General features: G+C 36.8%; 1 protein-coding gene across 1 annotated transcript in view; it reads right to left on the bottom strand.

The window, feature by feature from the left end:
* The window catches only part of LOC104162426 (triadin-like), a gene marked incomplete at its 5' end in the record, with an annotated part of 187,016 nt that overhangs the window by 122,235 nt on the left and 46,834 nt on the right, over positions 1-17,947 (bottom strand). Inside the window, one exon of the mRNA XM_009701141.1 lies at positions 14,203-14,262. Coding sequence (XP_009699443.1) covers positions 14,203-14,262 — 60 coding nt within the window. The remainder of the gene's footprint in view (positions 1-14,202; positions 14,263-17,947) is intronic.

Raw genomic sequence — 17,947 nt, 5'->3', positions numbered from 1 at the left:
AATGATAGTAGAAATAATTAAAATAAAGTAAGTGTGCTCTTTGCAGAGTCATTTGTTATGAAAAGTAAATTCAAATCAAATGTTTCATGAAGGTTGGAACCAGACATGGGTCAGCAGAATGAGGTAAGACTGCCAAATATGCTTTTAGAGGATTGGAATCTTAATGGAGTACCACCATTCAGCCCAGACTTCCAGTTTTGATGTGTAAGTTACTTGAAGTTAAAGATGAGCTTCTCCCTTGTTATCTGTCATTACTCTTCAGACATTAGACTCACTATTCTGAGGAAGGGTTTCTCTGCTTAGTCCCTGTGCATGAGAAACTATGAGCAAACTATTTTGCGTTAAGAAAGAATAGTTGAGGATCAAGAGGTGAGATTGTGTAACTGTTTTGAACAATGTAAATGCTCATTTTGGGGAGGGAATGAATTGAAATACAGGTGCCCCAAATAGGCAATCTTTCTAAGGAACATATCATAACACGATGGTTTTATGTAGACTACTAAATGTAATAGTGCCTGGGAATGTTACTGGGCTCTGGAATTCAGACATACACATCCTGCAACATTTTTTTTAAATAGCCTTCGACAATTTTGACCTGTACCAAGCAGCACTGTCTCAAACAATTCATTGGCTTAGTTCAGGAGTTAGCAAGGGCCAAGGACCACTCCCAATAGACAGCTGGGATGCAGGTGGCCCATTTTGACCTTGAAGAAGTGTAATGGATGGAGATCACTCTGTGATAGAAGGAATCACATTCAGTGAACAGTTGAGTCGAGTTTGATTTACTAATCTAGATGTAGCCCACAAGTCTTAAAAGTGATACCAAAATTATGTCAAATGGAAAAAAAATGATTTAAACAGGGTCTTAATGACCTATTTAGAACTCAGTTTTTGACAGTGGCAGATGATTAGTAGATAATAAAATGAGGCTCTTAAGGAGGTCTATGTGTTTCATATGAAACACAATATGTGTTTCAGTTTTTCAATTACACTCAGGATCTAGCTCTTTATTAAATGGATAATTGCCCAACATACAGTGAAACTCATTTTGCATGAGATTGATATTACCTAAGCAAAAACACTGCTAGAGTATAGGCAGCAGTTACCAGTAGAAATGTAATCCTTTAAACTTTCATATTCTGTTACACTGGCTATCAACCAGTTACTATCATGATACATAAGAAAAGAAGAAAAGTCAAGATTACATGGATAATGCCATCTGTCTGTATGTTCCACTTGGGTTTGAAATACCTTAAAAATATCATAGATAATACTGGAGCTCTACATAGTCTCTAACTTGTGTGCAAAGCATGTTATTGAGAGATACTCCTCCCTCAACACACAGACAAGAAAACCAAACCTATTATAAATAACCAAACAGCCTTGGGAGGCCATCCATGTATTAAGCTAAAAGTAAGGACCAGTAGGTTAACTGCGAAGGTGTAGGAAGGGTGGCTATAGACTGATAATCTGAATGTTCTTTTGAATGGAGTAGGGGGAAGGATTAAATTTCCCTGCTCAAGGCACCAAGCACAAAGTAGCAGCAACTTGGTAGTTTTCTGTTTTTAATATGTAGGGATTTGAGTTCATCCTTTGCTTTTGATGGTGCATTCTTATATATATTTATAAGTGCATGCATGAGCATGTGTATACATATGTATGTACATATATAGACAAATGCATCTAGATATCTATTTAGTGATGTCTCCGAACAGAAAATGCTTTTTCTAGCCCTGTTGATTTGGTAACCGAACAGGTGTGAGATACCATTGGCACAGATTCCTGGAGGTTGTGTGAACATCAGTTAGTCGATACATTTTCATTCAACCACCAAACTCAATTAAAGTCACAGCTGGAAATTTGTTTGATAATTTTTTTCTTTTCCTGTGGGTTTGTATCTCACACAATGCAAATGTGCATAACAAGTGTACAAACCAGGCAGGCAAGAGAGGCATGGGTAGAGCTATGACTGGGTTTGTTTTTTTTTCTGTTTTAACCTACAGGCGATGCTATTGGTCCCACCCAGAAATGTATGCAATGTATCTTAGCTGCATGACAGAGCTGCACAGTTAAATCCATTTACAACCACAGATCTGTTGAGAATTCTTTTCCAGAGATTTTTACTATGTTGAGGCTCCAAAATCTTTAGCTCAATCCATATTTTGTGAAAGCTGTTCTGATTTTTGCATTCAGATCGAAGTAATCGAGTAGTCAAAAGTTAAGTTTTAATAGTTTTGTCATTACACACTAAGTAAGAAATCACACAGCCTTTCCTGACATTAGAAGAAAATCGAATTAAAAAAATTGAAAATGGAATTGAATATCCTTCATTTCCTCCCATTATTTATCACATGCATTTAGCAGGGAAAAATAATCCTACATGTCATGTTTAGAAATATTGAAAGACGAATCTCAAAGAGCTAAGTCCTAGGACAGTGAAAATGATGGATTATTGTGTGGAACTGATGGGTTATTATAGTTATTGCTACATACTGGAGCACATAAGGACTGTAAAAGTAGATTATAAAAAGAAAGGACATGTGTAGCCTTCCTCTCTCTCCCCAAATAACCTTTAATAATTTGGTATCATACACAGTGATCTCTAGCATAATTAACATGAATATCAGGAGTTGGTATAGATATATACTTTTCACTATATGAAGTATCCACATGAAAATAATTAAAACAGAGAAAAGAAAACACTGCAATTAAATACTTGCTGCTAACAATTAAACAGAATGGAGGGGACTGATAAGCTGTTATGATGAAAGGCGGTAGACACTGACTATGCCATGGGATCACTGCTCAGTAATTTATGAGTTATTTGTATTTGGTTTATCTGTACATAGCATCATTTCAACTGTCATTAGTCCAACTACATCTGAGAAACATTCGGTGCTAAAGTCAGAAAAACTATCTAGACATTCCTCCAAGAACGTGAAAACTTTATGTTATCTTCAAGAAAGAGTGTTTTATGCCAGGTCTTGCCAACAAAACCAGTCTATCATTGATAAAATCGAATTATAGATACTATAATGTCTCACAATTAGAGATATTTGTGGATAATGAACATGATTAATACAGAAATCACTATGCCAGGTCTTGCCAACAAAACCAGTCTATCATTGATAAAATCGAATTATAGATACTATAATGTCTCACAATTAGAGATATTTGTGGCTAATGAACATGATTAATACAGAAATCATTGGAAGTCCAACTGAATCCAAATAGCTGTGATCACAAGCCAAGTTTTTCACCTCACTGAATCTTTTTGCCAGAATGAGAGAAACAAGACGTTAATGATTATGTTACCTGTCTTGTCTGTACTTGACAGTCACCTGAGACAGTGCATCTATAACCATTTTTCTGAAGTTAGAATTTAAATAATGCTGTTTGAAATTGGAGGGAAAAGAACTGATAGATGTTATTAGATCAAGTATCAGGAGTAGGGCCCAAAAGTGCAGAGGCGTCTACTAACTCCTGTTCCTCACTCCCACTGAAATCAATGAAAGCTAAGTATTAAGTTGGCATTAAGTATCTAATACCTTTGAAGGTTAGGCTCTGTGTAATTAAGAAACTCAGTGAGCTTTCTCTTTCTTTGAAAAGTGCCATGGCTGTAATATTTTGGGGAATTACAAGATTATGACATAGTGATAGTAAAAAAAAATAAATATTGAAATTTGATGCTAAAATTTACACTCTTTAAAACATATGATGATGTTAGGCTTGATGCAATACTCCTCAGCAGCTGTGATTTGTACAGCAAGACAGAATAGATGGCCTGAACTGTTTCAAACTGAAACAATTTCAACTAAAGCTGGTGGTTTTGCTTAAAGGGTGGAAAGAATTGTGAGGAGTATTGGAATACAAAACCTGTGATACTGGAGACCATTACCACATTTTGGTAACTTCTGATTTTTCCTGCCCTTTTCCCAGGAAAGATGCCCTTTCCTATAAAGAGTTTATTTTAAGGACAAAGAGTCCTAGGTTTCACTGTCATGAGTTCCAACCATTGTGCTCAAGGACTCCTCTATGACTTTTGGGAAACTGGCTTAACTTACCATGCTTTTCTATTCCACCTATAAACAAATATAACAGAAATTTTCTAAAAAAAAAAAAAAAAAAAGAATTTAATTTTGTAAGCGTACAGCAACTAAAAATTCCAAAGCTTAAATTCTATGAAAGTGGAAGCTGTAAAGAGTTGGTCTTTGTTCTGATGCTAAAATTATTTAGGCTTCTTTTGTTTGGCACATTTGGACAGGGAATGTCCTCAATATTTATTCAAGCAAATGTTTCCCTTTAAGTTTCTTCCTTTTCCCCTTCTCTTACTCCCAAAATACTATAGCAATGCTATTATTGCTATTCATACTGTTCAGAGTGGCACTGCTGGTTTCTTGGCTGAGCCAACAGCTACTCCTGATAATATCATTGAAAATCTCACAGAAAACTTGTAATTTCAAGTCTTCACTTGAGCAAAATGCTTAGTTGCACATTTTTAGCGTATTTCTTGAATGCGTGTAGGCTCTTTCTCAACCAGACATTTAAACGTTGACTTTTAGACAGTTAAATCTAGATAGGTCACCCGAGAGAAATTGGTAGCTTCATAGGGTGATTCATCTTTTCTTTCTTAGGCATCTTTTTTAGAATGAAATTGTCCTCTGGAGGCCTCCATTTCATACCATTGGCTATAAAGACAGCTAAAGGTTGAAGTTTGGCAATTAACTTTTGGGTATCTAAGTGAGGTGCAATGAATTGCAAACATCTCATTTTGCAGTTCTGCATAGAGATGACGCCACATGCCACCAAAATATTCCAGGACTAAAATCAAGAGCCGAGCATGACTTTTCACACTGTAACTGCTGCCTGGTAACACAGTGCTTCCCAAATCCCCAGCATTTATATGAATGAATATCACATTGAGAGAAAGCATTTTGTGTCAAGCTCAACTAAAAAACCAAAAAAAGATAAAAGCATTGTTTAGGTTTAATGTGTGCAGGCATTGAATGCCTTTTGAACTTTACACGCTGTTTACTCTATCAGATAATAGAGTGTATTGAAGGACAAAGTGAAACAAAAGAAGGAAAGTGAAGTCCCAGAGGGAAGACTAGTGTTCCTTCTGAAGAAAGAGTAAATTAGTCTTGCATCATTCTAGGTACACGTCGGTAAGTTGCATGTCTTTTTTGACAAAGCAGATACGTGTAGAAAGAAAGTAGATGGCAAAAGAAAGAAGCCCCTGAACAGAGAAGGGTGAAAGGAATGGACCTGCCACAGCTAACTGTCACAGCGGCTGTGGACTAGACGCAGAAAGAAGTGGCGATAAGCAAGGCAGGGAGAGCACATGTTGCTTAGGCCACAGCTGAACACTCTTCTCTCTTCTGCATCGCATGTTCTCACAGCAGAAGAGGTGAGGAATTATTGCTGAGCTGGAAATGCTTCATGATGGAATGTATCTTGTCAGAGGATTTGTAGATCCTGTCTACCTCTTTTTATCTGTGCAGTATGGTGACTGGGTGCCATTTCTGTCAAAACTGAGCATCATTTTCTAGCAGCGACAACAGAAAATCTATATTTGGATGAGGAGAGTAACTTGTACTGGTCCCACAATGGAGCTATATGTTTTGCCTTGTTAATGAAAAATTCAGAAGAAAACTGGAAGCCCTTCAGTATACATTTTTCCTTCTTCATGATGTTTCAGTGTACTCAGCGTCAGGAGATGTTTAAAGGCACATTTGCATAGATCTCAGCTATTTTCCTTTCTATTAAAGTTGAGAGAGACTCATTGTATAGTAGTTATCTTCCCTAAGACAGTTTCAGGAGTACATTCTAAACATAATGGATTCATTAACTCACTTATAATTTTAGAAATATATATTTTTTAGAGATATATAACCTGGGCTTATACAACTAACTGAAGGAGAAGATTGTGGGTTGTCATGTGTCGTCAAAGACAGATGTTTGCTTGCAACCCATGTAAGGTTCCCAGTTTCCTGAAATGGTTGGCTTTTAAGACGCAGTTGGCTGACTTGGTTGGCTTAAGCAAATCCATGATGAACTTTATGGTCTCCCAGGCATTGTGTAAGGAGATGAAACAATTGGTTAAGGTCTTCAGAGACTATTAGGTTGTTAGGTGTTTAAAATAGGTTGTTAAATGTTTAAAATATAGATTCTGTAGTGCTCAGTGTTACAACACTAAAATCTTTCTACAGGTCAAGTTTGCTCTCCAACATTAGAAAATTATAGAACCGAGAAGTACGTATATGTGGATCCATGCAGATAATCCTAAACTCTTTTTGACTATACTATTTGCTAACAGGATGTTGTTGAGCAGATGTTCCAACTTGTGAAACAAATAAGTCAAGCCTTTTAGCGAGTCCCACTTTTACCTGGTTTAGGAACACTTAGAAAGTTTGAAAGGGAAGGACTGAAGAAGACAAATGTTAAAATGTTCAACACAAAATATCTTTCTAAGTGTTGGAATTGGATGAAACATTTAGCCTAAACTAATCATCTTTACTGGAAGAATCATGTGTCATGGCAAGTTTTGAACCCTGCCAGCTGAAGTTTGGCAGAGCTACATGTAGCTGACTTCAGTGATAGTCTTTTCTACTAATATTACTTATAATGCAATCTCAACTCTATTGACAATTGTATCCCATCCCCTTAAATAACTAATCCTATGTGTGTTCCAAGCAGAAATACTGTCAGAAAAATCTGCAATATACATAATCATTGTCTGGGCTCTTTTGCAATATACTGATTTTTAAAAGCTAATAATCCAGGTTTAAAAAGAAGCCTCACTCTTTCAGGAATTATGTTTTTCCCCATACTTGAAGCCATCCAAGTTCTAAGAAATAAACATATGCTTTTATAGGCTGACATTTGAAACTTATGGTTTTTAGGTTTCTGAGTTTTTTCCTTGCCAACTATGCCTCAAAAGTATGCATAAAACTACTTTTGCCTTAAATAATTTTCTGCAAATATTTTTCATATTGAATTCACTTCTGACAGTGATAGTGAGTACTGAAGAAGGGTTGTGTGGCTTTATAATTCTTCCATTTTTTAACCTACTTGAAATACCATCAGTATTTGTTGTAATAATTCTAACTGGAAATCAATGATGACAATGAGTCATTAAATGTCAAACTATTTTACAAGGTCACGGCTTAAACTTATTTTTAGCTTTTTAATATGAAAATAAATTTGTTTATGATTAGCTCTTTTTTTTGGGGGGGGGAGGGGCGGCATGTTTAACTTTTGCCTTTACTTTCTAAACAGCTTACTTTTCAAAACTAAAGTGGTTGAGTATTTGATGATCCTCCATAACAGAACGAGCTCTTTTTCAGACACTTTTAATGAATCTTTTGAAAAGACTCTTGATTTTGAAACTTGATTACTGAACTATGTGAAATTATTATAATATGAAATAGTAGTAATAAAATATAATACAAGTATGAGACTACTTTTGTTAGTCCGGTCTCTCTGCCTTCACAGATTAGATTGGTTTATTTCCATTACAATCAAGGATTTAGACTCATTTACACCAGCAAAGGTTTTGACTTTCTTTTGTACGACATAAGTCTGACTCCTCAGAGTGACTTGCAGTGAACTATCAAAGAAAGAGATCCGTTCCTCTCTACAGAAGCAGAATACCACACATTCCCTGGGTAGCTACTTCTGAGAGAGTGAAAGTCGTTTGAAATTTTTTTGGCAAAGTTACAGTAAAGTGCCATAAGAGTGTTGACAGATGCAGCTTTGTGTGCCAGCATCTGGCTCTGATTTGCGGTGGGATGATCTAAACAGGGAATAATAGATAGTTGTTTTGCCTCTGTGGGATGGTGTCAGGATTGTGTGCTGATAACATCCCCATTAAGAGATCAATGTCATCTCAGAATTTGACCAAATAGACACAGCTTTTGGGGTGAGTGGGAAGTCATAGACAAGAACCTCATAAAAATTACATCAGTAGGTGTCTTCTCATAGTTTTACGTAGCTGAATAGAAATGTAAAGAAGCAATATTTAGACTCCAAATGACAGCTAAAACTATTGCAACAATGGCACATTAATAAATTAGTTAGAAATTTTTAAATAATTAAAACTTAATTTTCAGTTTCTCATTTATATATTTAAAATTACTCTTCATTACTTCTTTCCTTCCAGACTGCTTGAAAAGTATTCACAACTCTCCTGGGAGATTACTAGAGGAATAAATGCTTCTGTTGTTCAATTATCTCCATTTATTTCATCAGCAGAAACAAATGTGTTGACAAGTTTCATCAAGTGAACAACTCTTTTATAAACTGATGGACAATTAACTGTCAACCCTGAAGAAGAATCCACATGAGTCTCTGCAAATTTTGGGATACGGTACTGCCCTCAGAGGGAGAAGACTTGTTAGTTCTTAGATACCTTTCCCATTTAAAAAGTAAAACTGGAAAATTTTCACAGCTCTCAAGCTCTCCCTTTAGCATTTCACTAAATCAAACAAGTGGTTTGCTTGTTTTCTACTGTAGGGAAGAGGGTTATTGAGTAGGTAGCATCATAAAGCATCTCTCTATAGAAAAAAAAAATAATCTTCTCTAGCATTTTCTCTCAAATGTGAAAGCCTGTAACTCAGTCCACAGTCTTTTGTGCTGAATTTCTCCAAAAAAGAAGCAAATAACATGTTACTTCCTTATTTATTACGACTGATTTTTTTTATTGCACTGCATCAAATATATCCCTAGAGAAACTACACTGGTATCAATGATGCTCCCATGTAAATGTGATTTAACAAGGTGAAAAGTTACACCCTGTCATTGAGATATCCACAACACATCCTAGTCTTTAATCAAGTAGGAGTGACACTTAAAAATAGTTCAAGAGCCTAAAGCATTTTGCTATCTGAACGGCAGAAGGGAAGTACTTAACTCCAGTGCCACAGCCCACCCACAGCAAATACAGGCATTTTCACTTTCAAAATTAGGCACTTAATGCTTTCAGGGTTTTTTGTAGTAATACACTCATTGATCTTGCAGTATTGATGTACTTTTATACCAGTATCTCCATAAATCTTTTTTGATATTAAACGGCAAGTATCATACTGACAATGTATTGGAGTTCTCTTCCCACTTTGTGTAGTAACGATAATTCCTGTTCTTTGACTGAATACTTCTTGACAATGGAAGAGAAGAGACAAACCTTGGAAGAACATTCTAGACACAAAGGACATTCAGTCTGCCACTTCTTTCCAGGACCAAGAAAACTGTAGGATTCCCTTTGGACTCTTGCCACAATTTGCCTGAATTTCTTAACTGTCTATGTTTTTCTTTGTTTTCTTTTTTTTTTTTTTTTCATGAGCATATGTGCAAAGGGTGAAGCTTCGATGATTTTTTAATAAGAAGGTGGGATGACTGTTTCATCCTATAGGTTACACTCTTGCCATGTAAACATGCAAGAAATCGCAATGAATTTCTCCAAGCAAAGATTTTTTCAACAGTATGGGATTAGCAAAATTGTCTACATCACTTTGACTTTTGGACCCTGGCGTGGAAATACACAATAAACATATGAGGGTAAATAAAAGGAACTTGCATGGCCACATTCCTTTGCAGTTTAGCTATTATTGGAAACAGTCATGTAGTGGTATAAACTCCATAGGGTAATTGGGTGTTTCAGTGCAAAGATTTTAGATAGGCTAAATTGACAATAATATCACATCTGTGTTGTCACTGTCTTTGTTGTCAGTTAGGTAATTGTAAAAATCATCCAGTAGTGAGTACAGCATACTGTGACATACAAGTTGTTTAACCAAAACCAGAACACAGTAAAACTATGCATGTAAAAACTTCCAAGTTTTTAAAAAACTTCCAAGTGATTAAACTGAAAACAAAATCTGACATAAATATACAGTATGCCTGTGGGAAACAAGGGTGCCATGTTACGACTAAATACCCGAGAGATGATTATCACTCTTAATTCGGCAGTACGCAGCATGCACAACCACATGCTGAGGTGGGCATGCAAAAAAGACAGACACACAAGAATCCACTTTAGGTAGCTGCAAAATAAAAAAGGCAGTTCATTGGAACAGCTCCCTGATCTGCCAGAGTAGTTCAGGAAATGCAAATGTAAAGCAAGCTGGCAAACATTGCCGGGAAAGCAGGGGAGGAGAATGGCAGAGGGGGAATAAAACAGAGCAGATCTGGTTAACTTAGAGAAGCATGTGCGGCGTGCTAAAAGAGTGACCAACTAGTGTCCCTGAAATCTATCCACGTGGGTGACGATTTCAAACTCTCTAAGGGTAAAAAAATAATAATGAAAATCAAGTGAAAGGTTTCTACTAAAATAGAACCTTTTCTCCTGCCAAAGGAATATAAAAATCTGAACAAGAACACTAGAAATATTACTCAGAACAAAATTCAGGAATATCAAATAAATTATCAAATACATGGAAGACTATGTCCTTGAAACTAGACTAAAGAAAGTCGGTGGCCTTCTGTGTCAGAAAGGCTATCTTGGACCTCAAAAAACCCAGTACCAGTAGAAGCATAGAGATGTCAGTCAGAACTAACGTGTCTCAGTTTCTCTAAAAAGACAAGCTTTCCTCTTTAAGTTTTTAGATTTTAGAAGTAAAACTTGGAAAATTAACCCTGGAAGAAATGCATATTAATTCTTCAACTGCAGGCAGCCAAAAGGAGTACAAAGCAATTTGGACAGAGGGATCTGTTAATGCTGAGACAGTACTGCCCGTACTTTGTTGAGAAACTGTAGTCCAGGGATAAATAAGATCAGAAAATCTATCCTTTGGAGGGAAGATGGTTCAGCCATCCCTCAGAAATTGGCACTTATCACATGCATGTTAGACAGAAAGTAAAAAATATTCTCAATTTCCATACTTTATCGGAGAAAATGAGAAAGCAATTTTTTATACTGATTACAGTAGAGCTCAAAAGGACTATCTATAAAGGTCTCAGTAGAAGCCAGGGTAGGTCGCCGTTGCAGTCACGATATTCATGAGAGGGACTTCTGGTTTAGCAAAACCTATCTGAGTTTATGGCTAAAACTCCACTGATATCTATTGTAAAGGGCTAAGAACCTCAGCTACTTTTCTTTTATAAAAAGTAAAATAGAAATCTCAGAAGTTAATTGATATTGATATAGTTACTGCAATTTACAGGAGGATCTGCATGAAAGTAGTCAATATCAGGGAAAAACACTGGCCAGAGAAACAAGACCAGCTAATGCCTCATGAAGCAGCTTGGCAACTGTTCTTCCTTCTATGGCTTCCCATGAATTCACTACGTACATTTTGCATACATTTCATTCATTGTTTAAAGCTAAGACTGCAGTAACAGGACAAAACTTTGAGTAAATGAACAACATTTCAGCCTCATTTGTTAGAATCAACACAAGAGAATTAACTGACCCTCAACAGATTGTTCAGGGGATGGCCAAAATGTATTAATTGATATACGTTGAAAAGTGCATCTAATTAATGAAACCCAAAGATCTGAATTTTGCTTTTAATTATTTGATTGCTATAACATGCCATCTTAAATGGTCTATTTTGCTATAAATTCTTGCATAAAATTTATATAAACCTAAATCAATTTAATGTTGCCAGTAATGAATATGAATTTTTCAACAATAAAAACATTCCAAAATACTATCAAAGAATAAAACTGAATGTTGTTGTTATTACTGACATTATAAACCCATATATTGTGCCTAAGGAATCTAATGAGTGGGACACTGCTCTTATAAATTCAAGAAGACAGAAATTCATATGTGGTGTAAACACTCCTACAAACAGCCAATATACTTATGTGAAGGAATTTTCTATGAGAAAAATGTGTTTTTCTCCTTCACAGATGGCAATATTGGGATTGACAGAAATGATTCCTGGCTTGAAAGTATTGCAGTGTCAGGGTGACTGTAATTAAATTCCTTAGCTGAATTGCAGTCAGATCTCTTTGTTTGGACAACGTAATTTACCATAAAATATATAAACCCATCAAAGGATAAAATATAGCAGATTTTAAAGCTAATTGGATATTAGGGTTATTAAAGGGACTTAGTGTGCTGGTGTTTTCCCCACATTTATGTATTCAAGAAAATGAATTACGGTAATATTTCAGTTCACAAAGGCCGGTGTGAAATGGGCATGTTGCCTGAGAAAGGCAGTAACAAACATTAACTGAGCAGTGCTGTGGCACTCTCCTTAATGGTTTCTATAAAGAGTACAGAGCTGTGTGTACCTGGCCTTTACCTTGCTTCCCAGAGACACGGTCTAGATGTTTCAGCATTGCCTTTCACAGCTTGTGGGTTGGCTAAAGCTTGTTTTGAAGGCAATGCTTTATTTACCTCCCACCAAAATGTATCAGGCTCCATCACAACAACCATTCACAGCATTTAACTTCAAATGTTGACAAATGACTTAGCATGTCAAAAAGCAGTGGCTTTACGGGTAGAGCCACGAGTGGACTTTAGAAGACCCTAAGTTAAGGGGCTAATCCTCTTCCTTTTCACCTACAAATTGAATTATTTAAGCTACTTTATGACTTGCCCCTTTCTGGGACCTCAAGCTGTCATCCTAGCTGTTCACCTGTAAGGCCATCTGACCATGCAATGACCATTGAACATTTTTAGTTGTTTACCATGTGTTTTTTTAGCACAACTCTGTCATAGCACACTGAAATAACACAAGGCAAACATTGGGTGGCAAAAGCAGACAGTCATGTCTTTTATCTTCTGAAATTCCAGTCACTACAGACTTCCCCCTCTATCTCCCTGCTCCCCTTCGTGGTCTTCCCAGTTTCCTCCTAGCTGGAAAGGTCAAAACTGAAAAGCAATCTTCTCCAAAACTCCCTTCCCACAGCATGTCTGCTCTGCCTTAGGAGTGTCAAACAGCCCAGGAAGCCATCTGGAAAAAAGGGTTCTGACTTGTGTCAAAGCGGAATGCAAACATCAGGAGAACTATAAGAGAGATCTTGAAGATCATCATGCATATATTCGTGTTGTGATTTATTAATGGTACAGCTGTGTAAAGCCAGAAACTAGGTGAATCACATCTGGTACAGGGGGTTATTTTATAAATCAAAGCATAACTGAAGGTCTCTGGAAGGTTTTGCTAACTTTTCTCCCACTCTGAACCTAGACCAGTCCCTCCCTATGTAACTGACTGTCTTTAAAAGTCCTAGAGGCAATATACTACTTTGCTTTCTTTTAATGGAATCCCGTATCTCTCCATGCCACTCTTTGAGAACAGGCCATACAAACCCTCTCCCTCCAAAATCCCAAGCTTGTTCATTTTCCCTCCACAAAAATCTATGTCCTACCTCTCCCCATTTTGAGAGTCTGTTTCTCAGCTACATCCTTAGGGTTTCCAAGCTCTGACTGGGCCTGGGGATGTCAAGAAAGGACCTAAGCCACAAGGTAGAGATAAGAAAACACATCTAACTCAGAGAAAACACATCTAACTCAGAGAAGTACCATTGGAGAGCTTCTTGAGCAAATAACTGGTTAAACAAAGGTTGCAAGGCTTAGTGTGTCCTTAAATATTCTATCCTTGACTCTTTTCATAAATATCATTTCTTATATTCTTATAATATGTCATCTTGCACTGGATTTCAGAAGGAAAAATGTCCATTAAATAAGGTCAGGGTAGATTGACAACATTATGAGATGATGTTCAGTCATCATCAGTAGTTCTAGCTTCTTTTTTTGGCTAAGAATTAAGCATCTGTGTTAGAACAGACGAGTATGAAGATGTGGAAAGAGAGAAGGTAAAGCACAGAAGTGGTGGATCAACTAAGATATTATATATTAAGAACAACAATGGTAGTTCTATTTTTGAAGCATTCTGGAGTTAAGGCTTGCTATTTGTGGGGAAAAAAACCAATAAGCTATTAATAATAAGCTCCTTCCTCTTGCATCTCAGTGAAAAAAAGGCATGGAAAATTTTAGCAATTTCTATAGCCTTCCATTGACTCTACTTTTGACATAACCTTAATTTTAATTCATGCATTGTAGACAGAAAATTAAAAGCTTTAATAATACAGCCATTAGCACTTATGCTTTATTAAAACTATTTGCACACTCTTTGTTGCACTTGTGAGACCTTTCAACAATACAAAACACACTTTTAATACATAAAGGAGCAGAAACTCTCAGGGAAACAGAAGAATATTAGAACAGAATTCAATGGTGTAGGAAAGTACCTGGATAAAAATCCCCTTGCGCAAACATGTCAATCACATAGCGACAGAATGCATATTGATCTAACAGAGCAAAAAGGAAAAAAAAGAGTAAAGAAGAAAGTAAATTTAAAATGCTGTTTCTATTTAACAGTGAAGATAAAGCTTGGTAGTGCAAAGACACATTTCAGGGATAGTCTTACTCCTATGTTTGGGTTTTTTTCTGGGCCTTCAGGTAATTCACATGTTCAGAAAGAGATAATTTATCGCCTAGGTCTAATTCAAGCCTCTCACCTTCAGTACTACCAGCCAGAGCTACCAACTCTTCTTCTGGGCTGGCAGGGCGCAGTGCACGCCCAGGTCAGCCGTGCGCGGCCTCGGTTTTGGCATACGTCCTGACCCCAAGCACAAGAACTGTGCAAACTGCTGCCTGGCCACAGGTCCCAAAGACTTTTTGCTATCCCTGAAGATCCATTTCAAATAGTCACAGTCAGGTAATAGAAAAATTCAATAAAGTTTTCTATCATAGTAGTTTGTTAATATTGTTTTAACAGTATAATCAATATGTACATTTAGTGATTGGGAATATAAAGAGAACTGTGTGTACTTACACTCCTGTAGCAATGAGATTTTTCCACAGAATTTTATCATTTTACTACAGAATTATTTTCCAACGTTAATCTTAACAAATATATATATATATGTATGTATATATTAAATCTGGATATATATCTATTAAAACTATGCTATTCAGATATTAAATCTTCTGAATCTAAATGAAACTCTGATTTCAGAAGTGTTGAGTGTCGATTGATTTCTCCTATACATAAGCAGAGTTGAAGTCCTTAATAAAAATCTCTAACATTAAGAATGGTAAAGAAAAGTTGCCAGTTTTAACAGTGCAAAAGAATTGGAATATACTTTCTGGATTCTCCAGCTGGCCAGAAAAAAGTATGTTGCCTCACTGGACCTTAAGGGACATTAGCTTTGAAAGTTAATGTTGATGGCTAAATGCCAACTCTGGTTAGATAGGTTGGTTCCCAACTGTCCTTGAGTGAAGCATATTCATCCGCCTGTCCTAGACTGTTCTAGCATGGTTCCAGGTCTACAGAAGTTAGATCTTTTCCTCTCTCCACCTCCTATTGCATCTCTCTCCTACAAATCCACTTACTTTCTCCTTGCCAACTTCAAAACAAAATTATGCAGACTTTGGAGTACTTAAAATATTAAAAAATTTAATAACTGTTATATTTAAATACAAAATGACATTTCCAAGTATATAACACTCATTGTCTTATTTGCTTTCTTACATAATTCACTGGAGCATCGGTATTAGTCGATGCCGAGGGATTTATGTGATTGCTGCTCTGTTATGTTGACTGCCATAGAAGTCTCCTTGGGTGGAGAACTGCAGCTTTCAAGTCATCATTTCCTGTGCAGTTGTAGAAGCTAGGAAAAGGCTTGCAAGCTCAGCAAATATCCAATTTTTTCTACTAGTCGATAGGAGCCCATGTAGCTGTTTCCTGTTACTGAGATGGCAAGGGTGATACTAGTCAGTATTGTAGAACCTGGGGCAAACCCTTCAGGCCATACACAGGGCTGTGGCTGTATCACTGCTTTTAAAATCTTTAATGACTATTCATAATAGTTTCTACTCTCATATTTAGGAATTCAAATTTATCATTCTGTCTGGCTCCAGCTTTGGATTCCATCCTTAAGGAATCTAAAGATTTTGGCTGCAATATCTGCCCTAAGTCTATGTGCTGATTTTCTGAAAAAAGTAGCAGCGTATGTATGAGAAAACGTGTACTAACCTGTACTCTCTGTAAGCCCATTTAAAGCCACTGAAGTCAGCAAAGTGTTTGCGATGACTTCAACGCACTTACAAATAGGGCCTCAGTGTGTATTAATAAATAAAACGGACCAATGCCAAATCTTTAGTCCAGAAAGTAAATGGCAGTGCACAACTTTTGCCCACAAAGCTGAGTTTTCCTTACCCCTCTTTGGCCAAAATATGCTGCCTTCATCCATGCTGCCCATTGGGAAGAGCCCCTGGACCGTTTTGCGGTGTTGTACCAAAGACTGCTAGATGGCACGGGACAAAACGAAGTCAGGGACACAGGTTGTACGGACGGTGACAGGGCAGGGCACAAGCCCGGGCTGGCTGCGTTAGGGTTACCGCAGAGACACTGCCTGAGGGCTTGGCAGCTCACATTATTTCACTGGTATTAAAATAATCCATTCTTTAAACATGGTAATATAGACCAGGATTAAAATAGACCATGCATGTTTGAGTTATTTTTTTGTTTGTTTTTTTTTTTTTTGTATTTCTGTTTGTTTGGGGTTTTTTTTTGGTTTGGTTTGAGGGTTTTTTTGGTGGAAATGTGATTTGAATAAACTTTTTTTAAAAAAATCCTTAATCTTGATTGTACCTGAGAACAAAGATATTGTATAAATCTTCTCCTCATATGATTTCTTTAATAGCTCAATCCCTGAAAACCGGGATTTATAAAAACAGTGAAGGCAGAATGTTAAACTCTGAAAAACAAAAATAACATTTCTACTGTATATGAAATAATAAGGTGCACTGTAACATCCTATTGAAGTTCATAGGAATTCTACCAATCAGCAAAGATTGAAACTTAAGGAATTTTAAGTGAATACTATTTTCCATATGTCTCTTCATGGCTAAAAATTCATTTTAGTTTAAACTCTCCTGTTAAAAAGATAATTTCACACTACAGTTTTCGCCTTATAACTCTGTAATAATGGCATATTCATCTGAGTACTAATAAATCATGTCAAAGTTTGGGACTGGAGTCTTATTGATAAAAATAGTCATAGATATTTCTGTCATTGGACCTCATGTGATTTACCCTGGTAGATGACTTATCTTTTTTTATTTTAATTTGAGTAAGGAATGATGCAACAGTGGGGAAATCATAACAACTCTTTTGTGATTACTGTTATATTTTTTACATTGTTGCAGAAAATCTGGCAGAATACTCCCTTGAGAAAGGAAAAGTAAGGATTGCAGGATCAGGAAATCTTGGCAAAACCGCCTTGACTTCAAAATTATAGAATCATAGAACCATAGAATCATTATGGTTGGAAGAGACCTCAAAGATCATCAAGTCCAACCGTACACCGATGCCACCATGCTCACTAAACCCTCTAAACCATGTCTAAATTATGTTCATCTTGGGTCACAGTGGGACTGAAATATAGAACTGAATTTTCTGGGAGCATCCAGTCAGGCAGCAGCAGTTTGTGGTGGAAAAAGGCAGGATGAAAGTAGAAAAGGCAGCTTTCACTGGGAGTGTGTAGCCCTATCTCCAGTGACAAGGGGGCTTGAAGAGGCTCCTTCCTTCCTCCGCTCCAGCTGCTCATTCCCACTTTCAGCTGCCAGGGTTAAGTGCACAGTCGCTGGGACCACACTCTAAAGCAGACTTACAAAGTGATCTCTTAATGTTTGATGTTAAGATGGATCATTTTGCTAATATTTTTCAGCTAAAGGGGGGAAAAAATTCCACAAAAACCAAACCAACAAACAAAACCCCACCACCGCTCTCTTGCTCTCTGTAATCTTTGACCTCTACTTGCTTAAAATATTTTGCTGTCAGGGAGCAAAGTGCCTCATCTGCACACCATTGCTTTTAGAGAGCCTTATCCTGAACAGTATGGAGTGGATCCCACTGTGCACTGAAACAGCCAGAGCAAACAAAAACCGAAAGAGATTTGCACCTCCCAAGAGGAGCTCAACAATTTG

Source organism: Cariama cristata, unplaced genomic scaffold, assembly GCF_000690535.1.
Source record: "Cariama cristata isolate BGI_N322 unplaced genomic scaffold, ASM69053v1 scaffold5605, whole genome shotgun sequence".
NCBI classification, from domain to species: domain Eukaryota; kingdom Metazoa; phylum Chordata; class Aves; order Cariamiformes; family Cariamidae; genus Cariama; species Cariama cristata.
Note: the sequence above shows the minus strand (reverse complement) of the source record. Positions and strands in the feature narration are given on the sequence as shown.